At 52.3% G+C, this 13,242-nt stretch overlaps 1 protein-coding gene across 3 annotated transcripts; it reads right to left on the bottom strand.

Moving 5' to 3' along the window:
• Positions 1–4,712: 4,712 nt before the first annotated feature.
• Positions 4,713–6,804, bottom strand: LOC136490079 (uncharacterized). Of its 3 annotated transcripts, none has more exons than XM_066486568.1 (3): positions 6,279–6,804; positions 5,428–5,535; positions 4,713–5,007 (listed from the first exon to the last, which is right to left on the bottom strand). In XM_066486568.1, the coding sequence occupies exons 1-3, from the start codon at positions 6,651–6,653 to the stop codon at positions 4,885–4,887; spliced, it is 606 nt and encodes a 201-aa protein (XP_066342665.1). In that variant the 5' UTR covers positions 6,654–6,804; the 3' UTR covers positions 4,713–4,884. The 3 variants fall into 3 exon arrangements, with proteins under 3 accessions (XP_066342665.1, XP_066342666.1, XP_066342667.1); XM_066486569.1 differs by having other exon boundaries at positions 5,431–5,535; XM_066486570.1 differs by lacking the exon at positions 4,713–5,007 and adding an exon at positions 5,011–5,058 and having other exon boundaries at positions 5,431–5,535.
• Positions 6,805–13,242: the final 6,438 nt, after the last annotated feature.

Raw genomic sequence — 13,242 nt, 5'->3', positions numbered from 1 at the left:
ACAGGGGCAGTGGTCGTTCAGTAGGTTACATCTATGGCCGACCATTCTTTCGGTATTGTGAGGCACGAGAGAGTGCACTCATACGGGCATTGGACTTCATCGATACAAGCGGATACATAATTCGTGACATCAATTACCATATATGGCTACAGAGGCATGTTAGTGTGTGTGGCCCGATCTATCCCAACAGTGATTCCAATAGTAATTAATGTTAGACCGCCCGCTCCTGGGGGTCGACAGGCTCGGGAACGCCGCACAGAAGCATTACCGCAGTAGCGATGTTCTGGCTAGCTCGAGCGAACTATGGGAGATCGTTCCCCTTGTTCATGATGTCGTGTTGGACCTGGCAGGTGCGCCCCGGCGCTGCCCGCTGGGTCATGCGCATGGGGCACAACGTGTTGCACCGAGCTTGCCGACGCAAGCGACGGCTGGTTATGCTGTCGTTGTCGTAGTTCCTCGGTGTGCCCTTGTGCAAACGCGAGGGCCCCCGCATGCAGGTCCGAAAGGGTGTGAGTTTGTGTAGACTCCGCAATGACCGGCGGCTGTCTCGGAGCATCCGCCATAGCGCACTCCAGGGACAGACGGTGGCTAGGTGCCACGTCGCCGATGCTAGAGCCGTTGCTCTGACCCTCATCATCCGATAGTTCGTGGAAAGTGGTAGGAGCATAGCTCGCCATTTCCATGAATTCGGATGTGAGGGGTGATGGCGGCAACGTCCCTCGGAGCCCCCGAGCACACGTGTCCGTGGGGGACACTAGGCCATAGGGGAACTGGTCGTACGGTGTTCATGGTGCGGTCAATATAGTCCCTCCGGATAATGGCGGGAGATAGTAAATGGATCGTAAATAATAGTATGCATATTACTTACAGTGGGGTTTGAGCAAAGAGTTTGCTCGAAATGAAGCGAGATGCCTCATCGTTGAAGTTGTTGCGCGTCCCGGAGCCGATGGAGGGCGCCCCTCCGACGGGCGCCAGAACGAGTGTCTCCTCATAGAGGTGTAGTACGTCGAGCCAGTCGGCAACGAAGTCCAGGCTTCCGAGGAGGAAGGCCTGGGATGGCTCAAAGATGGGTGAAACCCACATCCCAATAGGTGAGAGCGTGGGAAACTCTAGTGAGCTGAAGCAAATCGTATCACCTGAGCCTGCCATGGCGATGGTGGCGGAAAAGTGGGCCATTCGATGACCAAAAAAGTGTTGAACATACAGTGTCTTCCCCACGGACAGTGCCAACTATCGGTGCAGAAAGTGACCAACAAGTAAATATTTGTAGTTTTGCCGTACATTGTGATCGGAGGTGGCCTAGCACTTAATGACATAGGATTTATACTGGTTCAGGCAACGTGCCCTACGTCCGGTTTGAGTCGGTCGGTGACTTTATTCCTGAGCCCAGGTGCTCGAAGTTTACAGTGGGGTTACAAACGAGAAGGAGAAAGATGGGGAGTACAAGAGGTCCGGTCAGGCTCCGGTCGGAAGGGCCGAGAGTGACAGGAGCTCCGCTATAAGCTAAGTATTCAAGCGTGTACTTGGGGTCCAAACTGGTGGTTCTGTGGTTGTGAACTAGTAAACTTGATAGATCTAATGAATCTGGAATCACCTCCATGTTTGGAGAGAGCGCGTCCCCTTTTATAGTTGAAGGGGATGGCCTTACAAGTGAGAGGGAGAGAGTACGTATGCTTCGGAGCCTTGTTGCCCACGTCGGCGGGTATAGGATGATGGTAGGCGCCTACAACACTATTGGATGTCAGATGCATGTGGGAGGTTGTGTTGTCTTCTTCGGGTATGGTAGACATCGGCGCCTACCACACTGTCGAGACCTGGAGGCATGCAAGGGGTTTTACCATGTTCGCCTGGTACGGTAAATGCCGATGCCCACAACACCGTTGATGCCCAGAGGCATGTGGGGGGAGCCTTATCGTATGAGAGTTAATGACGCCCACAATACTGTAGGGGAAAATGTCGGCGCCTACAACACTGTTTGGGCTCTGTCATGCCAGGGAGGTTGTAGAGTACTATTTCTGCAGGTGTACAGGGTACGGTCCCTAGTATTGTGGTTTGACTTGTGCGCTCTGTCTTACTTTCTCCATCTGTTTTCTGGTCCTTACCGAGTGGGCATCCCCGGTCGGTGGGTTCTAGTCGGCTCTGATCGCGCCAGTCGAAGAAGAGCAGTGAGCAGGGGTTCGGCGCACCCCCGGCCAGAGACGTGGGTCGGTCGAAAGTGGTGTTTGGCCAAGTCTTCTGGTCAGAGAGGCCGTCCGGAGGCGGGCTGGAGACCAAAGCGAGTGCTCCGGTCGGAGAGGTTGGCCGGAGTCGAAAGTGGACGCCGTTCCTCCTCGGCCAGGCCTTCAGGTCGGTGTTTGGATCGTGCTTCTGGCCTGTCGTTCAGGCACTTGGGCCGGCCCACGAGTTGCGCGTTGTCTGCTTGGGCCGAGCCTCTGTTGGGAAGCCAGTCCGCGGGGGACCCTAGGTTTATGAACCCGACACCTAGGGAGTCGTGTCCGGAGCAGTGTCACGGACGGACGCTCTGCAGGAAGTATTTCCGATGAAAGAAAGAAAAGATGGGTGAAGCCCAAGAAGAGAGAGGGAGTGGGCCGGAAGGAGAATGGCTGCCTAAAATAAGAGGGTTTCTTTTTCTTAAGAAGGATTTTGATCACTTCCAAAACAATTCAAATAAAAAACTCTCAAACTTTTATAAACAATTTTTTTTTGAAAAAATCATAATTTTTAGAACACATTTTAAAATTGTTCTTACTGAAAGGTTGGAAGCCAAACAAACTATTTTTAACACCTTTTTAAATAAAAAAATAAAATAAAATCAAAATACATTTTGAGCTCATTTGGAATATAGTTTAAAGAAGTACTCGAAGCGGAGTAGGGTGACTCGTAGGAACATGCAGGAGATACAGCAGAATGAGACAGCTTAACCAGCTAAAAAAGACAAGGCCCTACTACTAGCTAGCCTACGTACAGAACTGAAACAAGTGACGATACACATTACATAGGCTAGGATAATGCTTAACTACTACTCCCTCCATTTTTATTTACATGTTGCATTAGATTTGTCATAGGTCAAACTTTTATATCTTTAACCACCGATATCTAAAAATATGCATAGGTTCATAACACAAGAATTATGTTTTTTAAATTCACTATGAAAAATAATTCCATAATATGTAATTCATAGGTTGTAAAATTATAAGGATTTTTTTTTTAAATAGATGGTCAAAGATAGCAATGTTTGACTTAAGACAAACTTAATGTGGCATGCACATTCTCCGTCCCAAAATAAGTAATATTTTAAGTTTGTCCTAAGTCAAACTATTTCAAATTTGACCAAATTTATATGAAAATGTACTAATGTTTATGATACCAAATGAGTATTATTAGAATTAGCGTGAAATATATTTTCATATTTTATTTATTTGATGTCATAAATATTGATGTTCTCCTATAACTTTGGTCAAACTTAAAATGGTTTGACTTAGGACAAATAAAAAACATCACTTATTTTGAGATGGAAGGAGTAAAAAAGAATAGATAGAGTATATCTAAGACAAAACAGAGCAAAGAAAATTAACTAAAAAGATAAACAAAGTAGCTATCATAAATCCTGGACAAAGTAGTTAGTACGGAGGAGAGAGGAAGCTAAGTGTTGCTTTAGTTAGGTACCGTTTAGTTCTCTTCCATTTTGCAAAATTTTTCAAGATTTCTCGTCACATCGAATCTTTGGACGCATGCATGAAGCATTAAATATAAATAAAAAATAAAACTAATTACACAGTTTAGACGAAATTCACGAGACAAATCTTTTAAACCTAATTAGACTAGAACACTAATTGCCAAATAACAACGAAAGTACTACAGTACCATTTTGCCAAAAATTTTGCAAACTAAACAAGGCCTTAGCGAAGAACAAAAGAGGAAGACAACAGAGGAGAAAGACAAGTAAACACATGGCTAGCTAAGGGTAAAATGGGAAGAAAATTTGGTGCAGCCTGGCTGCACCCACGCATGGTGCAGACCCCACAGCGATGAAAGACACGTGTCCAGGAATTGATCACCGATGGTTAGATGAGCAGTGTTGGAAACCAAACTGAGCGGTGAACAAAAGACGGAAGTTGCCGGATCATGCGCACCGTGCTTGGGTGCAGCCGGACTGCACCAAATTTTCTTCCCTAAAGTGGACATATCTTATCCCCGTTGGCATGCTTACGTACTGTAGTGCACAGTTAGGAATTTTTTTATCTCATGTGGAAAAAAAACGTACCCAAAAATATTGTAGGAATTTATCCCTTTGGCTTGTTTAGAGACTCCCGTATTCACTTCAGTCCAAATGTGTTGAGGTCGATTATGGTGTAAGTTAGGGTAAGTTCCACCCCAGTTTACCCTAACACATGTGGATTGAGATAGATAAGAGGATATCCAAATAATTCCTCATGTGGAAAAAAATGTTTCTAAAAAAATAGAGTGTTGCTGCAGAAACATGTAATGCATTCATCTTGGATGTGAATATCTCTATCTATTCAATAAATAGTGAAAAAATGACTCCGGCGCTTAGAGGAAAAAAGGAAAAACATACGTGGTTATTAATCCCTTCTCCACAAAATCTCACGTTATATATTGCTTGTATAGGAGGTGCCGGAAAAAAACTGATGATTTGCAGCCAGCGCTTGGAAGATTTCAGTCTGTTCAGACTTGAGACATGGGCGCCAAGGTTGACGTGAAATCAATGGATGGAACACTGCGTATTGAAATTTTGATTATAACAGTCTACAGCTATAGTTGCATTTACATGTTACAAGTCTAGTAAAAAAAAAAGGAGAGCGTTGGGATATGTATGACTATTTCTTGTAATCACTTCTGCACTGGTTCTTGCACTATTCAAGTTCAGAACGCATCTGGAGAGGGCCGGCTGAGCCTCTCGTCCTCCAGTAGCTCGTATGGATCAATGTACGGTGGCGGCGACACCGGTGTCTTGCTTGCATCGTGTACAAAACTCGGTCCAAAGTACTGCAACGAGAAACCAGGTCAATCACGATGCGGACACTCTGGTCGATTCAACTATACATACATATAAGATCATCAGTAAAAACTGTCAGCTAGATAGAGCTACTCTGCATATTCTAGATGCTCAAGCTCGTTGGGCTGATGGGTTGCACAGTAGATTTCGGATTATTTTAGATGATTCAATAATATTCTGTGAGAGAGAATAAGCTGAAACACGCTGGAACTTGAGCAGCCGAACACGCTGGCCCATTCAGTGTATACAAAATCGTATTCATTTTAACTGAGTATGTTCAACTATTCTAAAACATATAAACAGATTAGCAACCAGGTAATGGACGCAAGCAGAAAGTAGATTAAGAACAGAGCACATATGGACCATGAACATGCAGTAGCACATGAAAGGTGAGATTAGCAGGGGATTACCACATATAAACCAGCAAAAAGAGAGACGGTGACAAGAATCAGGGGCCCAAATGCCAGAAAGAAGGTACTGCCAAGTGATAGTAGTAACTTTGCCCGAGGAACAAGGCCCTGTGGAAAGAAATAAACAATTATAAGGGAAAGGCAAGTCACTGATTATTTTATTATCACATTGTTACTGCTCTGATAACCGGTACTAGACAAAAATTCTTCAGTAAATAATGATAAGGTGAAGACAGAACAGCTGTTGATTATCTGATTATCATATAGTACTGCTGAATAGATAGCTGACACGGGTGAATATTCTTCTGAACATGACTATTTAACTGATATAAACATGTACATGAGCATGGGTTCAACTATCAATACACAACTGACAGAAAATTGTACTAATCAGGGCCCAGTAATCCTCCAGAAGATGCTCTAACACACACCATGTGCCAATTTATTACCTACCAAAAACGATAAAAGTGTTGCTCAGTAAATTGACAATTTTCCCTACAAACCAGGGCGATGTTGATACCAATAGAATCACACAAAGAAGCCCAATTTGTCTCCTTTTGATAACAGTGTATCTCTACCTACTAGCACCAGTAAGACAGAACAACAACTTCCCTTTCCCTGACTAGTGCCTAGTTCAGTAGTTTGGGAAAATTAAGCACATATTATGCCAAGCCCTCACGTTTGCACTGTTCAATTACTAGCACAACACCATATCCAATTCTTGCCGCATCCAACATGGCCGTGCTACCAAAGAATGGTCTTCCAGCTCCGGAAAAGCCAACTATGTCGATCAAAATGGCGCGCGCGCGAGAGAGAAGGAATGAGAAAGAAAGCAGGGACGGCAAGCGCACCTCGAGGCCCTCGCTGTTGAGCGCCATGGACCGCTCCCGCTGGCCGTCGGCCGCGGCGCCGCGCTCGAACTCGGCGGCCGCCACCCGGCGCTTGGCCCCGGTCTCGGGCGCCCCCTCCTCCGCCTCCTTATTAGCGCCCGCGGCGGGCGTAGCGCGGGCCCCCGGCGCCATCCCGCGCCGCCGGAGCTCCCTGGCGAAGAGCGACTCGGGCGCCTCTGCCTCGCCCTCCTCCTCCCCCTTCCCTCCCTCCCCGCCGGCGCGGCACCTCACGACGCGGAGGCGGCGCAGCCGTGGCCGTAGCGACGGGGACGCGGCGGCGGCCGACGGCGGGCGCATGGAGGCGGGGCGCGCGAGGCGGATCACGGCCATGGCCATCGCGGCGGGGCTGGACTGGACTGGGTCGTCGTCGGTTTCGTGCGCGTCGAGGGCCCGCGAGGCGTTGTTAGGCGGAGGAGAGGCCAAGTCGGAGGACCGGGCTGGCTTGGCCTTGGCGGCGGCGCGGGCGGGATCTGGCCGTCGTGTCGGCCTCGATGCGGAATGGAGGGCCGGGATCCCGCGGAGAGCTCGTGCGGCTGGGGACGGAGGAAGTGGTGGCGTGTGGAGGAGTGCGGGGACGGCCGGACGCGGCCGGGGCTGCGGCCTGCGGGAGCACGGGAGGCGGTGGGCGGGACACGTGGTAGGCCGGCCGGCTCTCAGGGAGCTGGAGTTTCTTCTGTAAAATAATAAAAAAAAAGTCTGTAGCGTGCACGCCGGCAGCAGCAGGTTGGACCATTTGCGCAAGCTTTCGCGAAGCTTGTGGCTTCGGTTTTCCAAGAAAGGAAACCGTGCACGGCCCGGACACTTCCTTGGGTCCTTTCCTCCTATCTCGATTCTCAACCAGACAACCAAGATTTTCAATTCCGTGCTGTTTTTTTTCTCCAGTAGTAAAATCACTGAATTTGATGAAGCTCGTTCCGAATTTCAGGCAGATTCAAGATTTCGAAAGTCCAGAATGCATGCCTGTCCAATCATATATATGGTCCTGTTCTGCAGCAACAAATCAGTATAAACTAAATCTCAGCTGAACGAATAGGACCTGTAATCGGAAGTCACGCCGTGACTTGCAGCAGGCCAAAAGTTTGAACGACGGCACTGCTTGGTTGTGCTACTGCAGCAGCACTGTAGACTATACTCTTTCGGTCTCAAAATGCACTTTGGGAGTCGAACAATCTTAAGTTTAACAAGTTTTATAAACAAAATAGTATTAAAATTTGTATCTCTAAAATAAAGTTGATTAGCGTAAAAATATATGACGTGATTAATGTATTGATGATTATTTGATATTATAAATCTTATTATTTTTTCGCATAGATTTGGTCAAACTTAAGTTTATTTGAAAGTATAAGACATGCATTTATTTTGGGAGAGGGAGTAGCCGCAGGGCCACAAAACTAAAGTAAAACAGCAGCAGCCAGCACGAAGTAACTATACCGATCAGGTATAATATATGAGCAAAAAGAAAGAAAAAAATAACACCGAACTATACAACCAACCATGCAACCTAAGATCTCTTGCAAAGGGAGACTTTTTAAGACTACACTACACGTTGATAAGTGTTCACCTATGCATGTCTAACTAAAATAATAGGAAATCAATTTAATTTATCAAAATCGTTTACTACGAATTATTTTGTTTAGATTAAAAAAGAAACACTGAATTCACAAAATTAGTTTAACTGAAAGTTTGAACGCTGCCTCCAACCATAATTTAGATGAACAATTACATATGGGTGGATAAATGACTGTCCTGCCACTATGTACTAGAGTTCTTCATGGAAATAACGGTTAAAAATTCAAGCAAATATATTTGTAGTAGTTTATCGTCCCCATTGAAGTCCTAGATATTTTATTTGCTTTTTAATCCGGTTTTGTGAATATAATGCTTCATATTTCTGAAAAGCTGAGTGACAAAGTGGATAATTAATCTCGATATAGTTGCAATAATAGAGAGCCTCTCTGTTATGCATTAATAGAGAGGAGCCTCTGTTAACATGCGGTGGTCGTGTTAGTGTTACAACAACTATGTCGGTGCTTTGGAACCAGGGGTCCCTCAACCAACGAGTGAATTTGTGCTGCGTGCCCCTAATCCCGGATGGTGATGCAAAAAGACACAAGATTTATACTGGTTCAGGCAATCGAGGCCCTACGTCCAGTCTGAGAGATTGATCTTGTATTCCTTGCACCGGAGTGCTCGTAGTAGGGGGTTACAAGCTAGGAGAGAGAGAGGGCTAGCCCCAGGTCTCGGCGAGGGTGGTGCGGGCTGTTTGAGGCGTTGTTCTCAAGCAGCGTAGTGGAAGTGTCTCGTTCTATCGGTGTCTTCCTCTCCCCCTGAAATGGCCCCGGTCCTTCCCTTTTATACTCCAAGGGAGAACCAGGAACCTACATATGTTGCTACATAGCGTTCTAAAAATGGGGTGGCGTGTCCGAGCCCTGTAGCCGGCCACTGTTGTGGCATGGTCGTCGGAGTGGCCCCGTCCCTGTCGTGTCCTTGTCGTGCCGAAGTGACGCGCCGGTCATACTCGATCTTGTGCGTCGCGGGGCTCCAGTACAGCCTGATGCAGGACATGACGGGCGACGTGCTGGTCACCGTGTAATGACGTCGCAGGGAGCAGCGGCTCTGCAGATGCCGAGGCCGAGCCATCGTGGGGGGCTCGGCGGTCATGGGCCCTCAGGCTGCCTAGCCCGTGAAGTAACCTGCCGAGGCCTCGGAGGGGATTATTGGTCCTGGGTACTGATTCCGAGGCCACAGTAGCCCAGGCGTGGCTCCCCATGCTGCGTTGTCCTCGGAGCAGGAGTTGGCAGCACAGTGCGGCATGGGCGTCAACCATGCGCACGGTGGATGGTACAGTGGCGGGTAACCCCTGCCCAGTCCTGCCTCCTGTCCCATCGGCCATTCTGCTGTACTGTGGTGAGCATGCCGTTGTCGTCAGGGGCAGCAGTCGGCTGAGTTGATGTGACACGACGTTTTGTCAGAGGGACGGGAGAAGGAAGAGGCGGCGGAGTGCTGCCGAGCCTGCCTTGCGCGAGACGGAGGGTCGGTGGCCCGGCCGTGGCCTTTGGCGGGGAATCGCTCGGGGTCGGTAGCGAGGGGGCCTCGGGCGAATCGGAGAATCGACCGAGGCCTGCGGCGATGGGCCTCGGGCGAGTCGGAGAATCGGCCGAGGCCCTTGGAGCCTCGGGCGAGTCGGAGAATCGGCCGAGGCCAGCAGCGTTTAGCTGGTTTCGATCTTTACGAAGTGTAAGCAGTTGCTTTTTTGGGTCTTGCTTGGGGTACCCCTTCTCGCGGTACCCGACAGTAGCCCCCGAGCCTTGGGGGGAGTGGAGGCACTCCCCCTGAGGTTCCGACGAGAATTAGCTCTTGATAGTTCCTGCCGGGATGGTGTTTTGTATTTCGAGGTTTCGGCGGGTGCGCTTGTATTCGAGGTTTCGGCGGGTGCGCGCGAGCGCACCCGCTGGGTGTAGCCCCCGAGGCCCTGGAGGAGTGATTTCACTTCTTCAGGGGCTTTTTTCTCTTTCGAGTGAGGCGTTTTTATCGTGTTTGCCGAGCCCCCTCGTGTGCGAGCCTAAGTCGCTGGGCCTCGGCCACGTTTTGCAGGAAGAGTCCCTTAGCCTCTGCGCGGGGCAAGAGGGCCGTCAGGGATTCTCCTAACTTTTTATTCGACCCTTGCGCTTCCTTTTCGCTCGGAAGGAGGGGTGGAAGATGCCGTGCTACCCTCGGTGGGCGCGAGCGACGGCATTTCCGGTGAGCTGTTATCGGGTAAGTCCGAGTGGAGGCCCGTACCCCGTTCGCTGGGGGTCGGCTAGCGGTCCGGAGACGCGCTCCAAGAGTACCGGAGGGTTTCTCTAGTGGGTGCCGAGGCCGTTCGCTGGGCCTCGGTGGCTCGGTGCCTCCCTACGGTGGGATCCCATTCGGAGACCTCCCTACCGGTCTCGGACACGACACAGGGCGTCCCAAGCGTTTCGCTCGCTTGGGCCTCGGCCTGGTATAGGCTCGCCCGTAGTCGCCCCTGACTCCTTTATCCTGGGGCGGCTGTGAAACCCCCGGGGGCCCAGCCTTCGAACCCCTGGACCGTAACGGGCTTGGGTCGCTTTGTCTTTAGCCCCGCACGCCCCTTTCGTTCGGACGAGGGGGCTGCTTGCCGAGCCCACTCGTGTGCGAGCTTGAGCCGCTGGGTCTCGGCAAAGTTGCAGGAGGAGCCCCCGAGTCTCTCGCACGGAGCGAGAGAGCGGTCAGAGGCCCCCCTGGCTTTTAGTTCGCCCCTCGCGCGTGAGGGTCTGTCTGCCGCGCCCCCCTCGGGTGCGAGCCTAGGTCGCGGGGTCTCGGCGACTTTCGCAGAAGGAGCTCCCTAGCCTCTGCACGGAGCAAGAGGGCCGTCAGGAGTTCTTCTGGCTTTTTGAACGACCCTCGCGCTTCCTTTTCGCTCGGAAGGAGGGTTTGTTTTGCCGAGCCCCCTCGTGTGCGGGTCTAAGTCGCTGGGCCTCGGCAATGTTTTGCGGAAGGAGCTCCCTAGCCTCTGCACGGAGCAAGAGGGCCGTCAGGAGTTCTTCTGGCTTTTTGAACGACCCTCGCGCTTCCTTTTCGCTCGGAAGGAGGGTTTGTTTTGCCGAGCCCCCTCGTGTGCGAGTCTAAGTTGCTGGGCCTCGGCAATGTTTTGCAGGAAGAGTCCCTTAGCCTCTGCACGGAGCAAGAGGGCCGTCAGGGATTCTCCTGACTTTTTATTCGACCCTCGCGCTTCCTTTTCGCTCGGAAGGAGGGGTGGAAGATGCCGTGCTACCCTCGGTGGGCGCGAGCGACGGCATTTCCGGTGAGCTTTTATCGGGTAAGTCCGAGTGGAGGCCCGTACCCCGTTCGCTGGGGGTCGGCTAGCGGTCCGGAGACGCGCTCCAAGAGTACCGGAGGGTTTCTCTAGTGGGTGCCGAGGCCGTTCGCTGGGCCTCGGTGGCTCGGTGCCTCCCTACGGTGGGATCCCATTCGGAGACCTCCCTACCGGTCTCGGACACGACACAGGGCGTCCCAAGCGTTTCGCTTGCTTGGGCCTCAGCCTCGCATAGGCTCGCCCGTAGTCGCCCCTGGCTCTGTTGCCCTGGGGCGGCTGTCGAAACCCCTAAGGGCCCAGCCTTCGAACCCCTGGACCGTAGCGGGCTCGGTGCCTAGTTCCTTTGCCTGAAAGGAATCGGGGGGGCATTTCTCTCCCTACGGCCAACAACGGCAGGCGCGTCTTTTGAGGCGACTTTTTCGGGGAGGCGGAACGGCGCCTGCTGCTGCTGCGGTTGGACGCGACGTGGGGTCAGCCGACGGGACATGTCTGCACGCACGATTTAATGAGGAGGGAGTGGGCGCGTGGGCGGTAAAACCGGATCTGGACAACCGCTCCGGATCCTTTGGGGGAAACTTCCCCGATTTCGTCGCCCGGCGGTTTCGTCTCGTCCCTGCATAAATACGCAAAGAACCTCGCCCTTCCCCTTCTTACCTCTTTCGCATTCGCTTTTGCTGCCTCCGTGCCGCCGCTGAGAGCATAGAGCACCGGGGAGGAGAAGGGCGAGGGCGAGAGACTGAAAGAGAGAGGGAGAGAGATAACCGTCGTGGCAGCGTCCTTTGCCGCGCAAATGGCTGGTGGTCCCGTCCTCCTTGCGGCGGATCCCTGGGAGCGGTCTGACGTCACCGAGGAGAAGCTGCGGTCGCTCGTGGAGGCCGGTCTTCTTCGCCCGATTACCAACCCCGACGAGCCGGAGTGGATTGCTCCGGGGAACGAGTTGGAGCCGAGGCCGCGCGACGGCTACGTGGTGAGCTTCGTGGTCTTCCACGAGCGAGGCTTTGGGTTGCCGGCGGACAACTTCATGCGGGCGCTCCCGCACTATTATGGCGTGGAGCTGCACAATTTCAGCCCCAACTCCATCGCGCAGGCGGCCATCTTCGCCGCCGTCTGTGAGGGGTACTTGGGGATCGCTCCCCACTGGGAGTTGTGGCTCCACTTGTTCCGAGCGACGTTCACCACCAAGCCGGGGGGGACGAGGGGGGCTCGGAAGGTGCAGAGGGCCGGCGGCTGCACCCTTCACGTGCGGCAAGACCGGCAGTCCCTCTACATCCCGGCCCAGTTGTCGTCGTCCAACCGTCGTTGGTATGACGGCTGGTTCTACCTCCGCAACGACGGCGGAGGACTTCCCCCTTATACCGGGCGGGTCGTAGAGAGCCAACCGGAGAAGTGGGGGTACGGCGTCATCCAGGCCGATCAGCCCAGGCTGGAACCGCTTTTGAGGGCCTTGCGGAAGCTGCGTGACCACGGCCTTTCGGCGGCCGTGGTCGTGGCGGCTTTTCACCGCCGGAGGGTGTTGCCGCTGATGGCCCGGCGGCGGCGGCTGTTCGAGATGACCCCGGGCGATTCGATCGTCGGTGTCAAGATGTCCGCCTTCGCCCTTTCCGACGACGAGACCCTGCGTCGGGTGAGAGAAGCGGTGGACGGGAAGCCGAAGATCGACGACTTGATGCCGTTCCCGATGCGCCCGTCGCGGGGGTATGTTTCGCTGGTAAGCTGGATGTTGTCGAGGCTTTCGCGGCCTTCTTGTTTTTCGCCTTTTTTGTCTGTTGTCTTACTTCGTTGTTCTCGCAGGGGATGAGAGACGTGCGAGGCTCCCCGCCGCCCGTTCCCGAGGACGCCCGGCGGCGATCCGCGAACAGGGCGCGTGCCGAGGAGGAGAAGAGGAAGAAAGATGCCAAGGAGGCGAAGCGTACGAAGAAGATCCTTGCGCGCGAAAAGCTGGACGCCCGCCGCCGGCGTCAGAAGCTCGACGGTCTCCCGTTGGAGCCGTCTCCTTCGTCGTCGGTGTCGGATTCTTCGAGCGACGGCGGCGGGCGCGAGGTGGGGACGGCCTGTTTGGAAGACCTCCCCGACATCAGGGAGATGGTACCCGGGGCGCCGGCGAGGAGC

This window comes from Miscanthus floridulus, chromosome 10 (genome assembly GCF_019320115.1).
Source record: "Miscanthus floridulus cultivar M001 chromosome 10, ASM1932011v1, whole genome shotgun sequence".
Taxonomy (NCBI): Eukaryota; Viridiplantae; Streptophyta; class Magnoliopsida; order Poales; family Poaceae; genus Miscanthus; species Miscanthus floridulus.
The sequence above is the reverse complement of the archived record's forward strand: the minus strand, read 5'-3'. Positions and strand labels throughout refer to the sequence as shown.